The sequence below is a fragment of the Xiphophorus hellerii genome, chromosome 22, assembly GCF_003331165.1.
Source record: "Xiphophorus hellerii strain 12219 chromosome 22, Xiphophorus_hellerii-4.1, whole genome shotgun sequence".
Lineage (NCBI taxonomy): Eukaryota > Metazoa > Chordata > Actinopteri > Cyprinodontiformes > Poeciliidae > Xiphophorus > Xiphophorus hellerii.
The window spans coordinates 22,589,433-22,617,049 of NC_045693.1; the positions used below are offsets into that span (position 1 = coordinate 22,589,433).

Sequence of the window (27,617 nt, forward strand, 5' to 3'; positions counted from 1 at the left end):
GATGAGAGATGTCTATGCCTCTTTAAGCAAATAAAATGGCTTCTTAACCCTTGTCCTCCCTCGGCTTCCTTCGTCACACTTTCACCACAACAGTCATTGGTATTTTGGGGTTTTCAACAGTCTTTATTCGCCTCCTCAATTTTCACTCACTCCCACCAGCGACAAAAGTAAATAATTCAACAAAGGAAGCTGCAGGTAATGCACTCACGCTAATCATCTGCGTCATGTTTTTTTGACTTCTTTTACAGCTGTTACATTTCTGGATACCATTTCAAATAAATGTCCAGGCAGTGTATCAAATGGATTTTAAGACATTTTGAAAATTACGTGACTAATCAAACTCTATCTCTTCTTCCTGCTTTTTAAAGGGAAAATTGCTTTTTGAACAATTTTATTGCGTCAGTGTTGAGTCAGTAGTAGGAGCTGACAAATGTCATTTGTCTAAAATTCAATGAGGCGACGTACCTCATTGTTCATCCTTGTGAGCCTGCCAGTTATTTTTGGCAAGCTACTGAAGGTTATCTACTCTCCGCATCCCGCATTTCTGAGTGACGGAAGGGCATTTGGCTCATGCTAACATTGTATACCCAGTTGTGATGTCGAACCATGTTCACACCATAAACAAACCACTATAGAGCCTCAGAAACTGGTATTGCTCGGGAGAATCCCAATTGTCTCTTCTCTAATTTGTACACTTTTTCAAAAAAAACATTAGTTCAGAAGATGATATATTTTAAAGCTTCTCTACAGCCACTGAGTAGTGAAAGCCAGGCCAGTGCTCTGCGTGAAGCCTCTAGTGCGGTAGACGGGGGCAGACAGGAAGTATTAGATTCCTTAAAGACTTGCCTCTCCTTTACCTTTATCTTGTCAGATAATCGGTCAGACCAGGACCGAACGAGAAGCGAGGGTTCGGTGGCTGCCAGCTGAAAGTCATTGGCCATGTGGCTTTTATTATGCTCCCGTTTGAGGGGGCTAGGGGACAGTGCTGAATGTGTGTGAGCACATGCAGGCTTGCGTTTGGTTGCCGATTGGGGGAAGGGTGTCCTTACCACAGTGAACAGTGGAAATGCACTGTATTACACCCTCCCACCCCCCAAGGCTCTGAGTCTGAGCTATCCTCGGCTGCCTTGCATAAACACGCATGGTGAGACACACACACGCCTTTGCTTGCAAGTACTGTTTAGTCGGTGTGAGTACAGAACCTGTACATGTGAGATTACTGTCATTTACTGTAAATTATGAAACTTAATTGTTTAAATTTCTTTTAAAATGTTTTCTTTTAAAAAACCTGACATCTTGAATACTTTTAATAAGCATTTAAAGGGTTGTTGTTATTGTATATGAGTGGTCTGTAGCTGGCATCTTTCTCTTGTTTTCTTTCAAAAAACCCATTAGAAATCAATAATTCTAGGTTTGCTGAAATCATTTGATAAAAGAAAGAAAACTGTTAAGGTGATAACTTAATATATTGAGGTCTTAATCATTCTCCCATGTCTCTTTAGCACAGAATAGACGAGACAAGTCTCTCCAATAAATGGAATTTGAGAACATTTGCATTGCTGTCTATGGCAACCATTGACTTTGATCATTGTATCTCATCTTCCATTGCACAAATACCCTAAAATAATCCAAAACTAAGATTGATCGCTGTTTTTTTTTCTCTTTCTCTGGGATGAAATGAATATTAGCCTGGAAATAATTGTGTCATCACTAGTGAAGAGGTCAGCATTTTCCCAATGACTGTCTGTCATGGCTGAAGAAACGGTGCTGTAGCAATAAACTGCACATGCCCACAAACACTTTTTTTTCTCTCATCCTCCCTCCCAACATCCTCACAAACTGATTAACAATGGCATTGTAGAGTGAAGGGTTAGTCACTGTCCTTTTGACCTCTGATTTCCTGCCAAGAGGATCAAAACGGGGCGGAAGGACAGGAGGTGAAAACGAAGACTTAGTCCAGGTGGCGACACTGAAGGAACAGCTCATGTGTAACAATGTTATGGGAAGGAAGGACGGGTGGGTGGATGTGTGCTGCAGAGAATACATGGATGAAATGAATGTATGAGCAGCAGCGGAAGAGGGATGCAGACCAGATGAGGTGTGAAGTGAGACAACGGCTCCTCCTTTAAGCCTTCAGCTTGTGCTGCTAGAGGGAGATTTCTTCTATTTTCAGCCTTGCCTCCCTGCTGCTGCTCTGTCTCTCACTTTATTTATCTTCGTCTTTTTTTTAAGCTTGTGATGTTTTTTCTCCTCCTGTCTCCATTTGCTTTTATCTCACCTTTTGCCTGCTTCTCTCTCCTGTTCCTCCTTTCAAACCCTATAAATTATTTATCCAGTGGGGTTCCTTATCTCTCCTGAGTAGCTCCAGTAGATTTGCTGGTCTAAATCCCTTCACTGACTACAATAGGCTTTTATGGTTTCTAATAGAGGGTCTTTAAGCTCTATAGGTTTGGGAAGTTTTACTTGTTGCTGCTCTTCTAGACCCAAATCTGCACAAATTCTATTTCATATGGGACATAATATATTTCATGCCATAAATGAGGTACTGGTGTGTAATTGGCTTTGCACATTTACTTAAAATATTTTGAAACTAACTAGTTTTACACACTATACACTTTGTGTTTATCATCAATATCTGTTGAGTTCAAGTTTGAGTTGCGTAACTACTCCAGATTTTGAGCTGATCCCAGATTCCTTTGATTTGGTTAAATAGAAAAGTGCCAACTTTTCACATGGTAACAATTATTTAGCTGTTTTTAAATAAGCATTACTTAAAGTTCTTTCTTCAGCTATGTTTTTTACAGCACCAAACAAATGCATCTAATCAGAAAAAAGTCAAAGGAAGACAACTTTGAAGCATTTGGACAAAGATAAATATGGCAAAATCAGGTCTCCTTAATTGTATTTTTAACCGGATGGAAAAAATGCTCCATGTATACATTGAATTAATTATCAAATGACCAAATCTGTTGTTTTTTTTATTACTATCCAACTAAACACAAGTTCAGTTTTTCTTTTCTGGTATTTGTTTGGAATATGTCAAAACTTTAACACAAACCTGCCTCACATAGAATAGTGTGAACAAACAGATCAGTATCTTGTCATGTTTCCTGTTGTCAAGCAGCAACCCTGTTCTTCCAATGTCAGCTCTGGTTGATGCACCTCATATCCATGTTGTGCAGATAAAGTTGCTGGGAGCATGCCTGGAGGCACAAACGCTCCATCCTTTTACAAACGATAAGCGAAAAGAGACAAAGATGAGAAATTACTCAGAAGAATCAAGTGCTCTGGCTAGCGGCTATGTTGTCTGGTGAATTTTCGTCTCTCGATTCAGTTTTATTGCAGTAAACGACAACAGACAATAATTGTCAACCGATTTCTGTCAGATTTATTGTTTTATAAGACAGTTTAGAAGAAAGTTGTACTCCTCTAGACGAAATGCATTTTGTTTACATTAGCGTGCGTTGATTAAAACATGAGCAGGTGAAATAAAAATGTCCCTAAACTTGCTGCAGAAAAGAAATTTATGTTAAAAATCAGCAAAATATTTCTCATCTCAGAGTTTGTTGTTATTCGTAAAGCATAAAATCTCAAAAACGTTTAATCACAAGGCACTAAATTAAAAAACTTCAACTCATGTTGAGGATATAACTGTTCCCCTAGGTTCACAAAGCTTCTTGCAGTAAAGTAAGCATTTGTCTACATGACAATTTTTCATTAATTATTTTAGTCTACATTAGAAATTAATTTGTTGTTTTGACCAAAACCTCAAAAATAAAGCTCGAGTGAGAAATTTCCATGCCTTCACATATCCACGTCCACTGTCCCAACTAGACTATGTTGGTGTCCTCATTTGACCCTTAAAATGTACAAATATTAATAACCTTTCAGCTCAGGTTCTCCCTTCCTGAAGCTGTTGTGTTTGATCCAAGCTAGAAAGCTTTCCTCAGAATTACAGAGAAGCCAAACAATGCATTTCTTGATGGGCAGAATTAAGCAAATTACGGCTATTCTTTTACAGACAGTCCCACTTCTTTATCTCAGTGGAAGTGAAAGGCAGATGGACTATATGCCGTGAGATTGGATTACCAACTATTTCCTCATGTTGTGACTGTTTTATTCAGAGACAGATTTCTTTGAATCATTTTGTTTTATTTCAGTAGTATTTGTAATTGGTATATACTGTATATTGACCTTTTTTATGTAAAAATTAAATTTTATACTATCCCTCTTGAGTGCATGCTGCTATGTTGTCAATAAGGCCACTGCTTTGGGTTGAATTATTGATTCAGAGGTAATTGTTTAGTGTATTCTGTAAATTAGATGGATAGATCATGAAGAAACAGCTGAGAGCGTCAAAATTATTCTACTGTCCCGGATTACCTTTTCTCCCCAGTGGCTAGTAATCTTAATTTTAAGAACTACAAATTCAATATAGACCTTGTATTCCTCTTTCTTATTTTTGTCTGGCCCAGTGCTGATGAGTGGCCTAATAAACCCAGAAGCAAGCAGGCCACCCTGCACAGAGAACTTGCTGTCACTAAGCTGGATTTATTGTCATTAGAGCCGGAACAGCATTGGCACTCAGTGCTCCATTCGTCACATCATGACTTGGCTTATCACATAACACACACACATGCACGCCCCTGCACATCAATTCAAACAGAGGAAGCTTGTGGTGGTTTTTACAGACACATAAATTACTAATTACTTATTGTATACCACTAAATCACTCTCATGCACACAAGTTTGTGTTTCTACCTACCCATATTAGGATATTGTATTCACTTCCATTTATTTTATTAACTGCTTTCATGCATACCCCAACAATTACTCCAACCATTCATAGCTCTAAAAAAAGCAGGATCCGCCCCATTAGAATCGAGCTTTGGTCCCCGTAAGGCCGAGCTTGATTGGCTTATGGCTCGCCATAAGCCAATCAAGCTTGATTGATTGGCCAGGAATCAATCATGGATAGTTTGTGTACCAGGAAGTGTCTGAAATGGGCAACATAACAGAGCACACAAGCATTGACTCAAACTATTATTCTATACCAGGGTGTCCACATCCTTAAAGTTTTTAATCCATGTATCTAAAATTAAGACCTTAAATGTCTTAAATACATTTTTTTAAAAGGTTAGTCTTTATTATGTTAATCACAGGTTTTAAATTTTGTTATTTAATCTAGTAGATTTTATGTATCTTTTTTTCTCTCTGGATTTTTCTGTCAGGCAAAAGTTTGAGTCAAACTCGCATCTTTATCACATTCTCTGACTCTATGGTTGAGTCTGCTGGTAGCTAGCTGCTAGTACTCTTGCTAGCTAGCTCGCTAGCTGTCTAGCTAGTTTTTTTTTTTTGTCTATCATGACTAAGAGCAAATTCCTTGCTAGTTAGCTGGATGAAGTTCATAGATTTTTGTTGAATATGAGATATAGGTCATAAATTCCATCCATAGTGGTCTTAAAACATCTTAAAATGCTACATTTCAGTTGGAGAAACTTGCAGAAATCCTGTACATTAAATCGGTACACACACACACACACCACCTGCTTTGCTGTTGTGCAGCTCCAAATCCCCAGATGAGCTCAGGCCTGTTGAGTAGGCAGACAGCTGTTTGCAGGTTACAGCGGTTTTTGACAATATGTCCCGACATGTGGAGGAGAGCTGGGAGTTTATCCGGCCAGCCAGCTACTCTGTGGAAAACCTTGTGGCTCTGTATCTGGAGGGCAGGATTTATAGAGGGGGAAATTGTAACAAGCCTGGAATTTAGCTAATTGGAATTCGATGTGGGAAAGATGGGGAGCTTGATTCTGTCTTTATAGGCAGAGGTCCAACTAGGATCTTCTAAATCTAGATTTTAACTGAAGTATGTTGCATTTTTTTCACATGAGTGAGCATACATCTGTTTAGGAAAAATAAGCCTTAAAATTGATCCGTAACTGGAACTAAGAAATTGTTGGGGTTTCTTGTGGGAAAACACTTGGTTTTGCAACGTATATTTGGTATTTTTTTTTCCATGTAGAGGAAATATGTATATAAGTTTGTATTTGCTGCTAAATGTTAGCAATGCAAGCTGGGGATGGATTTCACTTCATTTGATGCATTCAGATAGATATTTTACAAAAAGAATAGCTGATAAATAGTTTATAATCGCAACTTTCACAGCATTCTATTATGTGTGGCGGCCATATTGTATAAGTCACCTGAGGATGCTCATTGAGCCCTGACTGGAAAAAAAGCATTGTAGTCACTATCAGGTAATTTCTGAAGGTAAATGGTTGCACTGGTCTGCATGCCACACTTTTCAGGTTATTCCAAAAAGCAGATTTTTTTTTTTCTTGGACTTCAAAATTAGACAGTATTCTTGTTTTGTCAACTAAATAAAATTACAGAGAAATATATTGAAGTTTGAGGTTCTAACGTGACCAGAGGTGAGGAGTACTTTTACAAAACATTGTACCTTTTAATCAGAATGGACATTTCTGATTTATTACATGTAGTTTTATATGTGGAAATATTTTACCCTTTTTTATTATTATTATTATTATTATTATTTTTACCTTTGTCCCAATATTTATTTATTTATTTTTTTTCAGAACAAGGCCTGGAGGAGATGAGGAAAATGTTGCTGCTGCTTTTAGGATGTGCTGTTCAGGTAAGAGCACACTTAGACTGCTTGAAGGCTGTCAATATTTCTAACCTTTCATTTAACTTCCTCGTCATTTACAAACCAACTCAGACATGTGGAGTTGGTGAATTTCTTACCAGACTGTTGACCTTTCACCAACTTTTTAGTTGTTCTTGATGTTTCAACACTTCAGCTGCAGCTAAAATTGTCCCTGAATGAACTTTGGATCCTCACCCTGTAGAGCTAACTTATCATTGTTTGTGACTTGTTTTACATCATTACTATAATTTTTTTTTTACCTTAGATTTTGGTGTGACTTTGTGCTCTTCAAACACTCCACTTTCCAACTTATGAAACGCCTTAATATAAACCCCGTTTCTGCTCTTTCTGCTGGACAAACTCCTAACATTTTACTTCTCTATTTACAGTGTGAGAAGAAAGAAGAATACATCGAACGTATCCAGACTCTGGACTTTGACACCAAAGCCGCAATAGCATCTCACATTCAAGAGGTGTTTTCTCTCTTTGACCAACAACAAGCTGTAGTAATATTTGGGTGGCATAGTGACTACCTACTTGCATGTCAGTACAATAAAGTCGGATTAATCACGTTTGTCCTGGTTTCAGGTGACCCATAACCAGGAGAATGTGGTGGACCTGCAGTGGTTGGAGAGTGGAGAAATGCCCCCTGAGGATTTGGACAGCCTGTCGAGAAATCTGACTTTCCACCTCAAACGTCTGGTGGATGAAAGGGACACACAGCTGGAGGTAATGGTGTGATTTATTAAGCCCATTTATCTTGTTCCATGTTTTTACAAGAAGATACGCGACTGAAGCTTTTTCTAGCACGGTCATGTGGAAACTTTTCCTTTTTTGTTGTTGCCACAAAAGAGCAGCCTCAGGAAGGAAGGGCTGAGACTGTTAACTATCATTTGGTGTGTGTGATGTGACTACACGCAGCATTAAATGAGTTTCCAAGCCATGGGGTTCAGATTCCTATTGCCGATAGCAGATTTTGTGTGTGTGTGCATGCGAGGGGTTCTAATAGCCTCCAGATTATCATAGAATCGTCCAGCTGCTTTCAATTAAAATCCCATTTCCTGTTGAGGGTAGTAGATTAAAATAGGCTTGGTGTGGGGCCTCTGTGTAACTTTTCTAACTACGTCTGCCAGTGACTTTCCAAATATTAAAACTCATCCTTAAGTCTGTTGTGTTTCCTTTCTTTCTTGAATTGGAGTGTAGCACAGCTTCACCTATCCACTTTTTCTTTCCGTCATTCCTGCATTCAGACGATTGTGGAGCTCACCCAGGAGAGAGACTGTGTGCAGCTCTCTCCCCTGGCTCCCATCGCCACCCAGTCTCCTGGTGACTCTCCCAGCATGAGGAGGACCGAGAGTCGACAGCACCTCTCGGTGGAGCTGGCCGATGCCAAGGCCAAAATCAGACGCCTTCGACAGGAACTGTGAGTGCCGTTGTCCTCCTATCAGCTTCATCAACAATTATTTAAATGGGGTGTGTACATAGACTTTTGGTAGTGGAGACAAATAGGTTCCAGAGCTGAATGTGATTTTTATTTAGATATTATGAGGCTACTTAATATATATATATAGTCATTTTTTGCCAAAAGGGACTTTTTTTGTTTGCCTAAATCATTTTTTGGCAATAAAAAGGAGGTAATTTTGAAGCAACGGTGGCACAGTGTTGCACAAACAGGTTTTTCTTAGTTTTTGCTCTCAACAGATTTCTCAATCATTTTTAAGCTTGTGCTCCTGCTGCAGTCATTATGGAAAAATGTTCCATCTTTTTCACATATACATATGCAAACCCAAAACAAAACAACTTTGCAAAACTGCGTGATATTTTCTGTCTCTGTTTCTCCATGTACCAAAGTAAAATACAAAGCAGACTTATGAATACAAATGGGTTTTTTTGTCCATAATTTGAAACAGGCCTCAAGTCTTAGAGAAATCATCATCATTATCTCTCTGTATTTAGCAAGACTGTGTATTTTGTTTGGTTTTTCCAAGCAAGGCTGTGTGTTGGGGTGTGTGGGCGTGTGTGTGTGGGCAGAATGAAAGGCTAAATTAAGGCCATTGTAGTTCAGATATGCGTAGGTCAGTCTGTGTTTGGTCAAAGGAAGGGGGTGAACAATACTATTTTTTTTCAGTTGCTTTAAGTTCAAATACAAAACTGCAACCATCAAGATTAATTAATATTTTGGTTCATTGTTCTTTTTTTATTATTATTTTTTTAAAGCTGTGGCATCTGTAATGGAAAGTTGTTGTAACCTGAAGTGCACAAAGAAAAAAAAAATACTGTCAATTTATGGAATCTGGTCATATGACTGCTTTTTCGTCTCTTGAGCCAAGAAGAAGTGATTGTCATAAACATTTTATGTAGCTAAATTAGATTTTATTCACTATAATAAATACGTTTGTCGACCTCGGTCAGTTCCAGGCAGTTGCAATGTGTTTTTAATCTGCCAAATGGTCAAAATCTCACAGCTGCAGTTGATGATGTAGCTTTAAATGCGAAAGCCTTATCCTGCACAGATGCAGCTTGTTTTCAAAAAGCGGAGGAAACTGTTCCAGCTGAATCTGTAATGTGATGGCCGAGCTAATCTTGCATGCAGCAGTTGACAGGTGCTTGTAATTTTCAAGAAACAGATTGTGTGAAAACGAGGCAAAACTGCAGAGAATCAGCGCGTTAATAGGTTTAAAAAAAAAAATCGAAGGGGGTGACTTCCTGTGCCACGATTGTTTAACTTCCCAGATAACTGTCGGAGGAAACAGAAGGTGAATGAGTGGAGAGAAAACAATGAGAGAGAGAGAATAGGATTCCTTTCCTTATTGAGATGCGCTAGGAGACTCCAGAGAGCTGTAATCAAATGGGCCATCAGATGTTCAGCGGACCAGTTTCATGCAAACACATGCACAGACTGAGCAGCATCTCAGGAATGCAGTCGTTTTCTCCCAATGTGGTGTGACACATTCTCTCCCGTGAGCTGAGCCTGGAGAACTCACACACACCCCCCCACACACACACATATTGCGTCTTTGTATCTTCATAGGGATTTTGCATCATCTTCCATTATTATTATTCTATTATTACTATTATTATTTTATTGTTTTTGTTCTGTAGCCTTTCCCTGATCCTAAACCTAACCTAAAGTCTATACCTAACCCAAAAACAGCACTACTTCTGGGCTTTTACAACGTGAGAAATACTAAAACTCACACTCAGCGCCTTATTTCACTTCTGTTCAGACATGTAGCCTACTAGTGTTGAGGTAGAAAAAAAAAAACACTGCGGTTTTTGAAGAATTAAAAATACAGAATTCACCTTGTGAACTCCGTTTACTTGTCAGGTCTGACTTGTTTCTTCCTCTGAGTAAAGGAGGATGAAGGGTTGTTGCCTCAGGGGAATATTTGCTGCGTGTTCAGCATGATTGTAGTCACAGGAGGTTCAGGTGCTTGAGCTAGTTCTGCGTTTCTGTGGGGTTTTTGTTTTTGAGAAACGAGACAACAGAAAACAAAATCTCTCACTCCTGTAAGACACACACTTTAGGCTGGTTTGGCGTTCAGTGGTGTTTGTCCATCAACATAGGACTTGCCAATGCTGCACAGTACTTGATGTGTAGTGGGATATTACTGTCTTTTATTATTATTTCTATGTACTTGTATGAATATATTTTAAATCTGTGCAAATAAAGCTAACCAATTTTAGAAAGCAGCATGAAGGCAAGATGTAAGGACTCCCATCTATTAGTCTACTTTTTTGGAGGGACATTAAGGTTTCTCTTTCAGCCACACTGACAACAGAGAAAAGGAGGCAGACTGAAGCAAAGGTTTACCTCAGTGTTGTTCAAAAGGAAAGTAATGTAGCTAGCCCTACATTAAATGACTCAACTGAAGTGACCTTAACCCAACTTAAACATCACTGATACCGAGAAAAATCAGACACAGTGCAATTCCACACTGCCTATGTTATTTAACAAGCCATAAATACCATGTTAGCATTTATAGCCCCTACGAACGACCACACATGGTGGTGTGTCAAGAAGACGTTTCCCTACAGGTGATGCGTTCAAGAACAAGTTGCACGTTGCGTTATGTATATATCAAAACAACTCCAAAGTAGGGCTTTTTTTTTTTTTTTTTTTAAATGTTGTCAAAGTCTAATTAAACAGCTTTTTATGTTCTTTAGCATGGGATTATTCTTGTACATTGATTTTTATTAATGGACTAAATCACACCAAGTCTCCACCCAGTTCTACACTAGCCACTTTTTTGAATTGGTTGAACATATTGATAAAATTCTGTTTTTAAAAATTCTTCGAAAAAAACAAAAAAACCTAAAAACCTTTTGTTTTTCTAAATTAAGTCACTGAAAACATGGCAAGCCACAGCTTTAAACCAGCCTACCAAACCAGGATTTTATCTGCTTTTATCTCTGCTCTTATGAAATATTGGATTATGTTTTTTCTCTCCTTTTTGTGCTTTTATAATTTGCATGCCCTGAATCAGACGTGTATGGTTGTGAGTTAAAAACAAATGATTAGTCATAGCACCACTTCTGTTGTGACAAATCATCCCCATTTCCTTACACATCACAAAAATGTTTGTGCAGATTTTGTTTACTGTTACTTTTCTATGCAACTACTCAAAGGCTATTGTTATAGAATACAACTTTAAAGTACTGACTGAGAATAAGCACAAAAGGAATTTCCTAACTGGACTGATGTCTTCATAAGTATCTCCTTTGAGAAAAAAACCCCGGAAAACACACATCATATCATGTTTTTGTTGTATTTCTCATTTGCTATATCTGTACTCTGCTTTTGTTTATTCTGGTTCTCCTTTGCAGGGAGGAAAAAAGCGAGCAGCTTCTGGACACCAGGCAGGAGCTGGAGAACATGGAGGTGGAGCTGAAGAGAATCCAGCAGGAGGTAAAGTTACCAGTCACAGCTCTATGTTGCGTGGTTTACAAATATTCGAATGACCTCACTTCCCCTCCACCTGGTTTTCTCTTCCTTAGCGCTCGGTTTCTAAATTGATGCCAGGGTGTAATCAGCTAGCAAGTGACTTGGCACATTAGAGGGTGCTCAAACTATTTTTAGTTTGGCTGCAGATTCTCCTGGCTTTTGATGTAATTGTTTACCAAAAAAAACACAAAAAAACCCCAGCTTGGGGCATTGTGGAGAAATGCGAGTATATATGCTTTTTGTTATAACTGATGATGTGCAGAAGCTATTCTGTTCATTGGTGTTTTTTGTTCTCAAATACTCCACGGATCATATAATATAAACACATTAAAGCCATTGTTTCAGTATGTTTGGTTTTCTGTTTGTGGTTTTCTGTTTTCGCTGTCTGTGTGATTTAAGCACTTCATTGAACTTTTCTACTTTTGTGTATGCTCCATAAACAAATTTGTGTACTCCTGTAGAGCTACCAGCTGCTGTCCGACGCTCGCTCGGCTCGGGCCTACCGCGATGAGCTGGACGCACTCCGAGAAAAAGCCATACGTGTCGACAAACTGGAGAGCGAGCTCTGCCGGTACAAGGAGAGACTTCATGACATTGACTTCTACAAGGCCAGAGTCGAGGTAAACGGCTCCAAAAACGGGATAAAGACAATTTTAACTTTGAGGGGCAGTAAAACAAAATGCACATGTTCAGCATCTTTCAGCCTGTGTTATATTCGTCCGTCCTTATGTCAATTTATTCACGTCAACCGTCTTATCAGTCTGCCTAACCATCAATCTATCCATCTACCAGTCAGTTCCATATTCATGAAATGGTGAATCCGCTGTGCCATCCATCTTTGTCTGTCGATCCGTTTTTCCATCTACTCATCCAATCTGATTTCTGTGCAAATATTAGCCTCAAGTTTCTTGTCAACTTTTCTATTAATTTTTCAAAATCATCTTGAAAGTATTGAGAGTAATTGAGTTCATACTGTTTGACCATGCATGCAGTTCATTTGTATACAAATAACAGCTTTTTGTTCTTAATTTATATTGCAAATATACATTGGCCCTAAAAGATGGGCATGCTGGATTCTGCTGGATTCAGCATGGAGACAGCATTCTCCTCTGTGTCAGACTTACCTTCTTTGTTAATGTTTTTATAGGAGCTAAAGGAGGACAACCAGATTTTGCTAGAAACAAAGACGATGTTGGAGGAGCAGCTGGATTCCACCAGGACGCGGTCTGACAAACTACACCTTCTGGAGAAAGAGAACCTCCAGCTCAAGTCCAAGATGCATGATCTGGAGATGGTATATTCGTGTTTTCTGGGTGTAATCTGGGACAGAAATTGCAGTAGGAACATGTATAACAACAATATTTGTTGAACTTAATCTGATCTCCAGGAGCGGGACCTTGACCGGAAGCGAATGGAGGAGCTGTTGGAGGAGAATCTCGTGTTGGAGATGGCCCAGAAACAGAGCATGGACGAGTCGCTGCACCTGGGCTGGGAGCTGGAGCAATTATCAAAGACACCAGAGCTGACTGATGGTGAGAAAAAAAGGCAACGATATCTGTTACTAAAATAGTCATTAGCGACAACCCTACTATTTACCAGATTGTTGATTAATTGATTATTCAGATGATTAATCAACTGTTCCAACAATTAACCGAATATTCCAACGATTAATCAATTAATTAGATAAGAAAATGGCACATTCTGCTGATTTTTTTTAATTTAACCACTTAAGCCTTTTTATACAATATTAGAGGTACATTAAGATATGAAAATAAGCATTTAAAATAAATGTGTAAATTTTACATCAGCTTTTTCTGCTTGACTTTGACAGGGCTGATCTGTTTTATTTCTAATTAACTGATCAAAATTATTTTTCTTTTCTTTTTTTGCAGAATTTACCTGTACGCATGTTCTACCCAAAACTCAAATTTTATTTTCATCTGGTTCAAAGGTTTATATGTTAGATGATTTATATATATTAGATGATTAGATGATTTTTACCATATCTGTGTGGTCTTTCGATAAGTTACTTTTTTTAGAGTCTCTATGCTAGTTAATGATTAATCAGTTATTAAATCAGTTGACGATTAATTCAATAATTGATTAATCACAATTAGTTCAATTAATCGTTTTAACCCTAGTAACATAGAACATATAAAGAATGAGAAAATACAGAATAAGTCATTCACTTAAAAAGTTAAGCTGCTAACAGACACTTGAGAGTTCACTCTACTGGAAGCTACAGACAGGTGATGGACCAGACCTTGGTCTTTGGCCCTTAATCCTGGCATCGTCCCTCCAGGCTCTGTCTGTATGTGCCAGCCTCCACAGGGTTTTCTTTCCACTTGGTAAAGACCTGTGCTGTAATTAATATTCAGTGACTCCTGAAAGATAAGCTGTGGGGTTGGATAATAAGAGCTGTTAATAGGTTTAGCAAGCCCAGGATCTGGATAAAGACTCTGTGAAGGTGGATGTTTGTCAAAGCATGCTTTTGTGGAATTACAGCCTCTAAGATTTAATCTGAGTTGTTGATATTTAGTGGTAATAAGGCAATAGACATGATGCATCTTGTATTTTGCCACAACATTGATCTGTTCTGTCTTTATTTTAGCTCCGCAGAAGTCTTTGGGCGAGGAGGTAAATGAACTGACCTCCAGTCGCCTGTTAAAGCTGGAGAAAGAAAATCAAGCTCTGCTGAAGAAGGTGGAGGAACTCAAAGGAACAGCCAGTCAGGACAATGCAGCTAAACTGACCAAAGCCAACCAGGAAAACCAGAAACTTAACCAGAAAGTAAGCCTTAATTTCCTTGTTACTAAAAAAAAGACTCTCTTTGGGATTTGTGACGTTTTTATCTCTAGAACATCTTTAATTCTTTCTTCTTCCGCAGCAAAACCAGCATGCTACACCAGCACTCCCTCCATAATGTAAATGCTTCCTTTTGGCTGTAGACCTTTAGACCACAGTGACACAGAGAAAGCAAAACTGGGCTAGGATAAAGAGGGGCGGATAGGAAGATGAAAGCAAAGCTGTAAATCCACACACAGTTTAACTGCCTTTTCTCTTTGCCTTTAACTCTGGAACACCCTGTGCTAAAAGACGTTTCGCAGCTATTTTCAGAAACATAAGATTCTCTGTGTGCCCTCTGAACAAAAGCATACCACCTAGTTCATCTTCCTCAAAGAGAAAATCCACCTTGTGGAATTTCTAAGTGACTTAAAAAACTTAATCCAAGATGCGTTTAAATTTGAAAGCAGCTGTTGGGAGACTTATAGCTCACAAATAAGCATATTTCAATGTTGTTTCAATATGAATTTAATTCATACCGAATAGGGTACTATTTTAAACAGTTCTATTTGTATCGCAATCATTTTATGGTTAAAATCGACATATGAATACTTTTTCTGTGCTTAAGGTTTAGTGTCAACTAAAAACATTTTGAAGTACCAAAAATTCAGCATTTGTTTCAACAGATTAAAGTTATTTGAAATTACTTTTGTATTATTATATATACAATACAGGTAAAAGGCTCTTATTTATTGCAGTTGGAGCGACTGGAGAATGAACTAATGGTGGACAGGGAGTCGCTCCGTAGTGCCGAGTCACTGAGTACGGACCTGATGAAGGAAAAGGCTTTGTTGGAGAAGACTCTGGAGACACTCAGGGAAAACTCAGAGAGACAGGTGGGAACGCCAGCACACACTCAGTGCTATTCATAAGCCATTTTGTAATTGTTTGGAATAGTCAGATTGTTGTTATCCTTTAAAACTGTGACACATGTAGCTGATTAAAGAGTGACTTCAAGGCTATTTAGCTCTAATCTCATGTAGGATTCACCTTAATTCAGAAAGTTAACAGTTGACTCTACTGGACTGTCATTTAACACATTAGGAAAAAAGAACACCAAATAGATTTGATATAAACACTTTTTTTTTCCTATAAAATTTTCGCTCACTGTTCCAAGATATCCCACAAAAACATGCCGAATAAATACATTTCACTGATTGTTTCTGAAAACAGTTCATTTTCAGCCATTTGCATTTGGATCAACAAGCTGAATGCTTCATTCAATGCCGATTTCTTGCAGTCTGCAGCTTAGAAGCAGTCGCTCACTGTGTGTAGCCAGGACTTTGCAGTTGTCAGACCCAAATCTGACACCTTTGATTAGTTTAACCTTCTGATTTGTTAAATCCAGCTTTGATGAGCTTCAGAGGGGAAAGCACACAGAACACCGCACTCGCAGATTATCTGCCCCTGTCAGCTTTGTTGCAAACATAATGAGATGTAACTAATGCTGTGCTATTCCAGTACGCACACCTGTCAGACAAACAGCAGATTTATCCTAGCTTTTTGTATTTGTAGTGGTTATTCTGCTGGGAAATCGGTGCCTTGTTCTGTTCCCATCCCACTAAGAACATAAATCACAATTAAATCGAAGCTCCTTTCCGTTCTCTCCAGATGAAGGGTCTAGAGCAGGAGAACAAGCACCTGAGCCAAACCATTTCCTCGCTGCGTCAACGCTGCCAGGTTGGAGCCGAGGCCCGCGTGAAAGACGTGGAGAAGGAGAACAGAGTTCTTCACGAGTCGATCTGCGAGACCACGGGCAAACTGAATAAGCTGGAATTTGAAAGGAAGCAGCTACGTGAGTATTCAGTACTGTTTGCTTCATTTTAACAAGAGCTTTGAGTGTTTTGAAAAGTGATTTTTTTTTTTAAATGCAGGAAAGGAGCTTGAATTGATGAAGGAGAAAGGTGAGAGAGCAGAAGAGTTGGAGATTCGGTTGCAGAAGCTGGAAAGAGAAAATGAAAGCCTGCAGAAGAAAGTTGCCACTCTTGGAATTACCTGTGAGAAGGTCTGGTCCATCTTCCCACATATTGCTACATTACCTTGGTTTGCTTATGTTTTAAATTATTTGTTTTTTAATTAATACATTTTCATGTGAGTTGTGGAATATTTTTGTACTTTACTAATAATTTCATTTGTTCAATCTCAACTCAATGAATGTAGATTCTCAAAGTCAGTCCAGACAAAAAATGGAATTTGACTTAATAATTGTTCAGGTATAGAAAAAGAAAAAAGTATGGAACGTTTATTTCACAGCTGTATCTGATGATGTCACTTGCAGATTATCTTTTTTTTGTATTTGTTTTGGTTTGTGCAGCTTTTGTGTTTTTAAAGTCTGATCTAAACAGAAATATATGCAGTCATTTCACAGGGAACCTTTGCCTCTACAGTTTTAAAATGGGACATAAAATGTGAACTGAAACCTTGTGAATTTGTTAAATTTTTTTGGGAACAAAGACATAAAAAATGTCGTCCCTCTAGATTAGAAATAATGCATTTGTTTTAGACTTGCATGTCCCAACTTCTCACACCTCTTTCTTACAGGTTTCTTCTTTGGAGAAGGAGAACTCTGAGTTGGAGACGGAGGGCCGCCGTCTAAAGAAAAAACTGGACGGTCTCAAAAATATGGCTTTCCAGTTAGAGGCGCTGGAAAAAGAGAACGGCCAGCTGGAACAGGAGAACCTGGAGCTCCGGCGCTCAACCGAGACGCTCCGGTCAGCGGGGGCAAAGGCCGCTCAGCTGGAAGCCGAGAACAGGGAGCTGGAGAGCGAGAGGACCCAGCTGAAGCGCAGCTTGGAACTGCTTAAAGCCTCGTTTAAGAAGACAGAAAGATTAGAGGTAGGAACACACATCCAGGAGGTGCTCCTGGACTGTGATAAAACCATGTTTAGGATCAGGAAATGCCTGGTTTGAGGCATCAAGATAAACCAAAGGTTATGGCTTTAAAACATTGAAAATGTTCTCTTAAACTTTTCTGAATGTTTAAGGTCTTTCTAGTAAAATGTCAGAGAAAAAGTCTGTTTGAAGCACAGTTCCTACACCCTGGTGTGTAGTAACTCTTTCACTTTTCTGCTGTTTGTAATTTAAAGATCATGTCGGCTGGTTTTCTTGGTTTAGAAAATAAGCTAAGTCTATCAACACAATTATCTCGTTGATTGCCTGGTGTTGGTCTGGGAGATCATATTCTTCATAATAAATCAGCGCTTCAACTAACAATAACTTTAGTTATCAATTAAGTTATTGACGATTAATCGGAGCTTAAAAAATTGGCACATTATGCAGATTTTTTTAAGCCCTTTTTATATGTTAGAAATATTTTTAAAAAATGCTAATAAACAATTCAATTTCATTTTTAAATAGCAAAATAATTTATTGCCTAAAATGCTATAATAGCATAGCGCCTGTTCCTTTGTAGCAAGCACTGCATCAAAGTGTGAAAAGCTCAGTGCTTTCTGCTCGATTCAACACCAACATAGTGTAGGGCTGACCTGTTGATTATTTTTTTGGAACAACTAATAAATATCTGGATAGCAAAAGGTGATAAAAGATTTTGTTTTTTTTTACAGAATTTCAATCTGGTGAAGCTAAAACTATGGCATTGAGTTTTGGGTAGAACATATTTACAACATTTCTATTTTTATATTGTCTTACATGCAAACTGTATGTATTTTAGTACACTTTTGGCTTACTCACTGCTCTGAATATGTTGTTCTTTCAGCAAATTGCTTTCTTCAACACAACAGTTCAAAAATGATTGCAATGCTCAAGTTTTCCTGCACATTTGTTTCCCAGGTGAGCTACCAAGGTCTGGACACAGAGAACCAGCGGCTTCAGAAGGCTTTGGAGAACAGCAGCAAGAAGATCCAGCAGCTGGAGGCAGAATTGCAAGAGGTGGAGACTGAGAATCAAACCCTTCAGCGTAACCTGGAGGAACTGAAGATCTCGAGTAAACGGCTGGAGCAGCTGGAGCAGGAGGTAGGCCGTAGTCGCTACGCTAATGTTCCGCAGTTAGCATCCACCTTTACTTTATTGCATCCTGTCTCACTTACAGAACAAAACTCTGGAACTGGAAAGCTCCCAGCTGGAGAAAGATAAGAAGCTTCTGGAGAAGGAGAACAAGCGGCTGAGGCAGCAGGCCGAGATCCGCGACTCCAAGCTGGATGACGGCAACCAACGGATCGCCGCCCTGGAGAAGGAGAACCGCACCATGGGCAAGGAGATGATCTTCTTCAGGGACTCGTGTACGAGAGTCAAGGACCTGGAGAAAGAGAACAAGGAGCTGGTCAAACAGGGCAGTATAGATAAGAAGACGCTGATGACACTAAGAGAGGTAAGCAGAGTTTTTTTTTGTTTGTTTTTTTTATGTATGTGTTAAGATTCAGCAGATAAAATTAAAGCTTTACTGATCTACTCTACTTCAAAGTCATTTAATGTTGTTTTTATATAAATGTTAAGTGAATGTGAGATTATATTAGAAGATGCTCAACATGTATTACTTTGTGTGTGTGTAGGAGCTTGTGAGTGAGAAACTGCGGACGCAGCAGATGAATAATGACCTTGAGAAACTTACTCATGAATTGGAGAAAATTGGACTGAACAAAGAGAGACTCCTGCACGATGAGAGCTCCGATGACAGGTGAACAATGATTGCTGATCTGTGATGGAGCCTTCTAAAATCTTTGAAGGCTGGTTCAAAATTAAACTACTTTATATCAATCAGAATAATGACCCATTTTACTGGAACTAATGTTTTTCTCTATTTTTTCCAAGCCAGAATCATCCCGTCCTTAATGAGACGATAATTGACCTTTTTTTTCCTCCACATTGTCGTAATGCATTTATGCATTTAACACATAACTACTTAAACCTTTATTTCTTCCAAGGTTTAAGCTGCTTGAAACCAAACTGGAGTCAACTCTGAAATCATCTTTGGAGATCAAAGAGGAGAAAATCGCTGCTTTAGAGGCGCGATTACAGGAATCCTCCAACCTCAACCAGCAACTTCGGCAGGAACTAAAAACGGTAAGCAAAATTGAAATCCTTGCTTCTATAATAAATATAAATAATAGTTGTTCTTTGCAGACTTGAAGCTAAACTGCAAAATAAGTTTACTACAAAAACAAAACCTTGAAATTTAAAGTTCAAAACATCTTAAAATGTTCTCCTGCAGCAGCTATTAAGACTATTTAGGTATTTAGCTTGATGGTTTACTTGATTCACCTCAGGTAAAGAAAAACTATGAGGCACTTCGCCAGAGAGAGGAGGAGGAAAGGATGGTGCACAGCTCTCCCCCAAAAGGAGTGGAAAACTCCCAGACTGTCAATAAATGGGAAAAGGAGAGCCATGAAGCCACCAGGGAGCTGCTGAAAGTCAAAGACAGACTAATTGAAGTGGAGAGAAACGTAAGTTTAAATGAATCTTAGATTTCTCAGGTGTGTTTATCTTTTTCTCCCCCATTTCGGTTCCAAATTTCTGTATTATTCATTATGATATTTGCGTGCTTTTCCCCTCAGAATGCTACGCTGCAGGCTGAGAAGGTGGCTCTGAGAAGCCAACTCAAACAACTGGAAACTCAGAGCTCCAACCTGCAGGCGCAGATTGTAGCGGTGCAGAGGCAGACCGCCTCCTTACAGGAGAACAACACCACTCTGCAGACGCAAAATGCCAAACTGCAGGTAAACCCATCATACAAACAGGGAAAACCAGAAATAACCCAACATTAAATAGTGGTTAGTCTATATTCCGTATGTATTTTGAGGAACAGAATTTTTTTAAGTATTTGCATTTAAGTCATATACTGGCTCTTTTCCCTTATAAGAGCAGCTTAATAAACACTTTTATGTTTTATTTCTACTTGTGCATTACAATGATTTGAACTCATGAAGTTCAAAGTCCTCTAATGGTTTTGCAACCTTTTCACTATCAACACCCTTCATCCTCTGAGGGCAGGCATGTACAGTATATAATGATTCAATTTTAATGGATCTCTTTCTGTGATGAATTCAGTTTTTCCATGTGATAATGCTATTGTGACCAATTGGATATGAAAACAAAACCTCCTGGTGTAACTAAGTGGAACATGTTTGGGTGTCAACGCTGCCAGATTCCTGACAATGGCAGGAGCTTGGTGAGCTCTGTGTCAGTGGTGTATGTGTGGATGATTCAGACCCACACACTGCTGTTTCAGACCGTTTCATAGATATTTATAGCAAACATAACATCCCAAGTGTTGTTTTCTGTTAATATCGGGAATTAAAGAGGAACACTAGCAACAAAAGCTCTGTCTTTATGGTTATTAGAAGTCTAAATTGTCGACATTTATTTTGCCTTCCACTGAAGATCATGTGAATTACATCAGTTTTTTAAAGGAAAATCCAGTTGAACACAATCCAGTATGCTACACAGTTGAAATACTTTGTAGCAAAATGCAAATCAATTAATGTTGTGAATGGGACTTTAGTTTAAAATGTTTTTGTGAACATTTCACTAGTTTCAGAATAACTTGGTTATCATTAATGTGACCTTGTATCATACTGGTTACATTATAGTAGTGCTGTGGTGCCTGTTCAGGACCGTATGTCAAAAATAACAGATATCTCGTCCCGTCTTCTGGGGTTGTGCAGTTGTCCAGCCAATCAGCTTTGCTCCCTGCTGTCGTTTGCTCTCACTGTTTGGCAGCTTTTCAAACTCCTCTTATGTGTGGCAGGGACACACTGTAGCTGCTTACTGCATCTGGAAAATGTTCAAGTAGGTTGCTGCGAGTTGTATATATAATGGCACGCTCCATGTTGGCAGGTACTGTGTGATTGTGCTGCTGCTGCTGTTTTACCTGAACCCAGTCTGTTTGTCAGTGTAAATATTGTCTGTGGTGATTACTGTAGAAGGATGTTGGGCAGGTAAACCACTGTGGCCAACAAAGGGAACTCATAAACTGATAAAGAAACGTGCTTCCGTTTTTTTATTTCCTCTCCCAAGCTGGAGATTATCCCATACAGACGCGGTGCCCCCTACAGGCAAAAACTCCAATAAATTCTTCCTTGGGTTTTGATGTTTGGTTTGCAGAGATCTGGGCTCTGAATATTTCATCTTCACTTGAAGTATACCACAAATCATATGTTTTAAGTGATGGTGCTGCTCCTCCACCTCTGTCCTGTAGGTGGAGAACTCCACCCTGAGCTCTCAAAGCGCGGCCCTCATGGCCCAGAATGCCCAGCTGCAGAGCCAGCAGAGCAGCGTGGAGGGAGAACGGGAGGGAGCGCTGAGAGAGAAGGAGGAGCTGAGGGCGACCTACGAGCTGCTGCTCCGGGATCACGAGAAGCTGGCAGCGCTCCACGAGCGGCAGGCGGCCGAGTACGAAGCTCTGATTGGGAAACACGGCGGCCTGAAGACCTCCCACAAGAGCCTGGAGCAGCAGCACAGAGACTTGGAGGACAGGTGAGCTTCTGTCAAACTATAGCAATATTCAATCAACTCTGCCATTTTTTTGAGGAACTTTTAAAAAGATTGTCGTCTCTAAGTTGTATTTTTCTTTCCTTCTATTCAGGTACAAGCAGCTCCTGCAGAGAAAGGGTGAGCTGGAGGAGTTGGAGAAAAACCTGAAGGAGCAACAGGACAAGATGGCACAGGAGAATCAGAGCCACCAAGCCACAGCTGACCAGTGCAAACTGCTCAAAGAGGAAAACGACAGGTCAGGCTTTTAATGCTATAAAATAAACTGGCATATGAAAAATGTTTCAGTTTTAAGTCTTTTTTTTCCAGTTAAAGGTGAAATTGAAAACTGCTACAAAATGTATCTTTTTCGTTCATCTGTATGTGAACAGTGTATTTTTGTTTTCCACATCAGATTGTTGCTCCATCTAATTGATGAATTTGTTTTCTAATTTTACTTACAGATGCAGGTAGTCTAAAATTTAAAGGTCGACTGTTTCATTCCTGGTTCAGGTTGATATTCCTGGTCCAACTGCTGAAAATGGGGCAAAAAAGCTATAAATTTATATGTAGTATATTCATGTATTTAAATCTGTACTTGTAAATGCATTGAAGGCAAAGGCCTTCAACCAAATCAACCCGCACAGAAATCAGAATTCAAATTCTTTGCTGTTGATTCATGATTGTGAAATATAATAGCTCAAAATGCATGAAATATTTGGAAGATTCTGGACTGTTTAGTCTGGAAAGGTTTGACATTTTGAAATAGAAAATGAGTGGGAACATGAATGTTTTCAGAGTGACTGACATACATATTTCCACCAAAGAGTCTGTGCTGTCTTTCCAGGCTGAACACAGTCTATCGCCTGCTGATGAAGGACAACGAAAGTCTGCAGGTGGACCATAAGAACATAAAGACCCAGCTGAACAGTGCAAAGCTGGAGCAGACCAAGCTAGAAGCCGAGTTCTCCAAACTCAAGGAGCAATACCAGCAGCTGGACATCACCTCCACTAAACTCACCAACCAGTGTGAGGTAATGAGACTTCAAGTGTATTTTTATTGAATGTTTTTGGATAAATCTCTTTAACGATTTCGTTTTAAGCCAGTCTTCCCTTTTCGTGTGAATTAGTTGTTGAGCCAGCTGAAAGGCAACTTGGAGGAGGAGAACCGTCACCTGTTGGACCAGATCCAGACCCTGATGCTGCAGAACCGCACACTTCTGGAGCAGACGATGGAGAGCAAGGACCTGTTCCATGTAGAGCAAAGACAATACATGTAAAACAAAAGATACATTTGTTTTGTCTTTGGAGTGATTGTTGGATACAATGCCTTGCTAAGGCATCCGTGCCCCTGAATTTTTCACATTTTGTCACATTTCCATCTCACCCCTAAATAAATAAGAAATCACTTATTTTGTAAATAGTGGCTAGAATGGTAGTAATCCTGTAATCTTGTAAGATGTTTGCTTTGTAAGTTCACATTTTTTTGTTTTTTGTACGATCTTTAGAGACAAGCTAAACGAGTTGAGGAGGCAGAAGGAAAAACTCGAGGAGAAAATAATGGACCAGTATAAATTCTTTGATCCTTCGCCTCCACGCAGGTAAAAAAGCAACGTCATGTGGTCACATGAGTCCTGATGTATAAAAAAATATTTATTCTGTAAAGAAAAGGTTATGTTGTGTCGTAACTTATGATCTACCACATACTTATGGTTTCCTGTTGCTGTCTTTATTTCACCTCTGTGACCTCTCGTCAAAGGCGTGGCAACTGGATCACTCTGAAGATGAAGAAGCTGATCAAGCCAAGGAGCCGGGAGAGGATGCGTTCTCTCACGCTGACCCCCTCTCGTTCGGAGCTGGGGGAAAGCGTTTTCACTTTTGTTCCAGACAGCCAGGACAGCTCCTCCATCGGCTCTGGGTCCAACTCTCTGGATGACGCGCTCACACAAAAGAGGAGCATGAGTGAGTGCAAAAGAAACGCACACTTTCTTGATTAATAATGTACGGACAGGAACGCACGGGTTTCAAGTGGGTTTGTACAGTATCGCTGAGTCTTTTATTCCCTAACCGCTCCTTTGCTTCTTTATTTCTCTGCGAAGGAAGGAGAGGGCAGCATTCCCATGCCCAAAGTCAGGGTTCGTCCAATGGTATGCCGTGGATAGGGAGGGTGGGCGGGGCTAATGACTCGGCTCTCATGTCTCTCGGGGCATGTCCTTGTGAGTCCATTGTCTGTGTCACTCATAGAGGTTACAGTTGAGCTGTGCAGCAGGACAAGGTTGACTCTGACACTTCTGACCTAAAGAAATCAGATGCCGTTCATGTTTGGAGCAACATGAGGTGCACTGGATTTGTTGAATCTTATTTTGATGGTAACCAAAATTAAATAAAGGGAGATGTCATGAAATCTATTTTGCAACTATGTCTAATATTTCTTAATCAGTTCGTATTCCACCTCATAGGACGATGATTTTGCAGCTGGCTGCACACTTATCAACAAATTGTTTTTCTCCTTCAGCAGAATTCATATCGTTTATTCTCAAACAAGCTGTAAGCTACAGCTAGTACGCTGAAAATAGCAATAATGTTAATAAAGATTAGGAGGCAGACTTCTTTTTTTCCTTTGGCTTAAAGGTTTTTAGGCAAATATGTCTGGATCTTTTTCCCACAGAAAAAAAATATTTAAGTCTCTATCAAGAGAAAGTATTTAAGTAAAAGGCACTGTGTTCAAAGTTTGGTATAAAACCTGTAACATTTTTCACAGTTGCAGGAAGAAAAAAACATTCAAGCATAGTCTTAAATCTTTAGAAACCTACTTTATGAATGTTTGAATTAAAGCTAAATTGTAAATCATTTATCTTTCAGAGATATTCCGCATTGATTTAATAGTGCCAACGTTTTATTCTGAGGTATCTAATTACTGATGTTCAACTAACTACAATAGGTGTTGGTATATCTGTTTTTACTACTGTGACTTTGGACAAACAAAAAAGCCCAATAATTTGAAGGAAATTGAGCATTACACTCAAACTCACAATAGTGTAAAGTCGTAGTAGTTACTCTAATAAAATAATCAAGTACAACTATTGTGATGTAAAACTCTGCATTAATTTTATACATTGTGACTAAAATCTGGTTTTCCTTAATTTCACTTGAACGTATCTTTGTTGCTCGACTGTTTATTCTGGTAGAGTTGTTCAGGTTGCCACCATTTTAAGCAGAATTAAGTGTACCTCATGTGCTTCAAACGCTGGAAGCCAGTTGCACCATAATACAACCTTGGTCTACTTCTTTCAACATCTCTAAAAATCCAAGTAAGAGTAAAGCTGCTAGTATGTTAACCTTCTGATACGTGCAGTTCACCTGTAAAGAGGGAGAGGATCACGCTCTATCATAGCATTAAAACTATTAAAGGGTGCAAGACATGGCTTCTCTCATTTAGTCTCTACAAGAGGTTACCACAGGAGTAGATCTATGACCTTGAAGATTTCTGTTTAAGTTTAGTAGGTAAGAGTAAAGTTGCATGTAAATAAACTAGATACTGGGAAAATGAATTTCAGTGATTCAGTTCAAAAATTAAACTCCTTATGTCCACCGAATTGTTTTAATTTCAGCTGATTTTGACGAATAAAGAAAACCCCAGATTCTGTTTCACAATAGTAAGTTTAAATATCGCTAAAAACAAAAGGATTTCTGATATCGAAAAGTTATGATGTGGCCAACACAATCAAAGTGAAGACGACTTACTTGACAGTTCAGCCGCAGAGTTTTGTATGTAATTGGAAGTTGAGTGGAAGGAAAACCTGCTGTTAAAAGAAAACAGGGTATCAACAGTGATATCTGCAACTTTGAATATATTGTGTGACTAAGCACATTATCATATTTAAGATTTCAGCAGTCTCATTTTTTCTGCTAAGCTTCTTCTGAACTACAGAGAATGCCAGAAACACCCTAACCTGAGCTAAAGAGAAAAAAGTTGCTACTTCTTTTCATTAACTGTAAATATCAACATCAACAGAAATCAACACTTGAATTATGCCACTTCATACGTAACAAATGAGTTTTAACATTTTGATTTGAATTGCTGAAACAAATTAGGTTGATAGTGAATATATGGTAATCTATTGAGTTTTACCTGTATGTATGTAATGTTTTGAACCCGGTCCGGTTAAGAGCACAGCTTGCTAGGAGGCCTGGTCGTTTTGGAAAATGTCCAAGCTGTTTTCTTCTATGTCTGGTATTTTTGGGAACACTCTAGAAATTCTGGAAGCTCTCTTTATTGCACCCTTTAATACTCATCATTTCCTTCGTCTCGTCTAGATGTGGTTCTGTGTCGACAGTCGTGTTGAAAAATCGCAATGTCTTGCAGAGAGTTTGTAAGGTAGTAGTGTTTAGAGGTTTGGATCGTCAATGTGAGAATGCTGCGACTTGTGTGAATGTGTATTTGAATACCATGTTTATATTTTTGTTTTATTGTTTATAAGATTTATACAAGCCTGCCCTCTAAACGACTGTGAATTTAAAATACAAAGAAAAAGACTTGATGTGATCTGTTAATGTTTATTTTCCGAACAAAACTTTTCCAGTTTTAGATTTTTTTTATATTCTTTACATTGCCCATACTTTAGTATGGGACAGCTTTTTAGCTTAGACTGAAAAACCTGATACTGGATCATCAATATACATCACTGGATTGGACAGCACTTATTAGCCGCTAATGCTAACCTTATCTTAGTGTTAACTGAACCAGCTCCACATCTGCAGGTGCCATTACTATTCATAGTCATGTCCACAAAACCACAGTGTTTCAATGCAGGATGAGCACAAATGTGTCACAAAAATGGTTGTAGCACCTTTATTTCTTATCCAATTTCTAATACGGCTTAAATTAAAGTTGAGAAAATTGCTGAAGTTTTAATATGTACAATACGAATTCGCCATAGATATAAATATAGACACATTTTGATTTCTGTCAGTTCTGTCAAGCTACAAAAAAGGACTAAGCAAATTTCTTTTATATCGGATAATTACATTTTGCATAATTGCCGCAGTAGGAACCATAGTTTGTTATAATTTAGCAAACTCTGGCTTCTATACTTTGTGAAATATTTCATCCTATTTGATGACTGGTTATGAATACCACCACACCGAGACAATTGGCCCAGATTTTGTTGTTTATTGAAAGGTAAAATAAAGCCGAAAAACAACCAAAACCACTCGTATTCTTTTCTCTCGCTCTCCGAGTCGACTTTGCTCCACACACACACACGCACGCAGACTCGTTGCCTTGGAAACCAACTGACAACAGCTCCACTAGCCCACAGAGCAGAGATTAAGTTCAAGGGTGTCAGGAGTGGATACCAAAAAACACACAAACATTTCCTACACAAAGAACAGAACATTCAGTCTATTACAGCTTTTCAGGCTTCATGTTTATTTTGCGATCATTGATAAGTGATTGACTGAACACTAGCTGTGGTTAATTAGCTTTTTAATCATCTGCTCTACAGACGATCTGTCAGACTAGGTGTGTGGATCACCTTATCTTAGTGTTAACTGAACCAAAATGCTCCGAACTGCAGAGCACATATGCGTTAGTGTGGTCAGTCAAGCTAGCATAACTGACCCATTTCCCACTTTAAATTAAAACCTTTTCCTGATCCTCAAAATGTGATGCCATTGGACTTTATTATATAGTTGTGGTAGCGTTGACAATTAATAACAAATATTGTGTCCCTC

The 27,617-nt window shown here is 38.9% G+C and overlaps 1 protein-coding gene across 10 annotated transcripts in view; it reads left to right on the forward strand.

The window, feature by feature from the left end:
- The window catches only part of ccdc88ab (coiled-coil domain containing 88Ab), a 62,773-nt gene that overhangs the window by 24,665 nt on the left and 10,491 nt on the right, over positions 1-27,617 (forward strand). For 9 of the 10 annotated variants that reach the window (XM_032553103.1, XM_032553104.1, XM_032553095.1 and 6 more), the window contains exons 5-30: positions 6,597-6,655; positions 7,057-7,140; positions 7,256-7,396; positions 7,918-8,090; positions 11,495-11,576; positions 12,074-12,232; positions 12,760-12,906; positions 13,000-13,144; positions 14,224-14,402; positions 15,155-15,292; positions 16,068-16,251; positions 16,331-16,461; positions 16,998-17,291; positions 18,246-18,428; positions 18,505-18,783; positions 18,965-19,089; positions 19,337-19,475; positions 19,679-19,855; positions 19,967-20,128; positions 21,610-21,887; positions 21,997-22,140; positions 22,729-22,915; positions 23,012-23,157; positions 23,390-23,482; positions 23,641-23,843; positions 23,981-24,028. In XM_032553103.1, coding sequence (XP_032408994.1) covers positions 6,597-6,655; positions 7,057-7,140; positions 7,256-7,396; positions 7,918-8,090; positions 11,495-11,576; positions 12,074-12,232; positions 12,760-12,906; positions 13,000-13,144; positions 14,224-14,402; positions 15,155-15,292; positions 16,068-16,251; positions 16,331-16,461; positions 16,998-17,291; positions 18,246-18,428; positions 18,505-18,783; positions 18,965-19,089; positions 19,337-19,475; positions 19,679-19,855; positions 19,967-20,128; positions 21,610-21,887; positions 21,997-22,140; positions 22,729-22,915; positions 23,012-23,157; positions 23,390-23,482; positions 23,641-23,843; positions 23,981-24,028 — 4,080 coding nt within the window. The remainder of the gene's footprint in view (positions 1-6,596; positions 6,656-7,056; positions 7,141-7,255; positions 7,397-7,917; positions 8,091-11,494; positions 11,577-12,073; positions 12,233-12,759; positions 12,907-12,999; positions 13,145-14,223; positions 14,403-15,154; positions 15,293-16,067; positions 16,252-16,330; positions 16,462-16,997; positions 17,292-18,245; positions 18,429-18,504; positions 18,784-18,964; positions 19,090-19,336; positions 19,476-19,678; positions 19,856-19,966; positions 20,129-21,609; positions 21,888-21,996; positions 22,141-22,728; positions 22,916-23,011; positions 23,158-23,389; positions 23,483-23,640; positions 23,844-23,980; positions 24,029-27,617) is intronic. The other variant, XM_032553096.1, reaches the window with a different exon arrangement.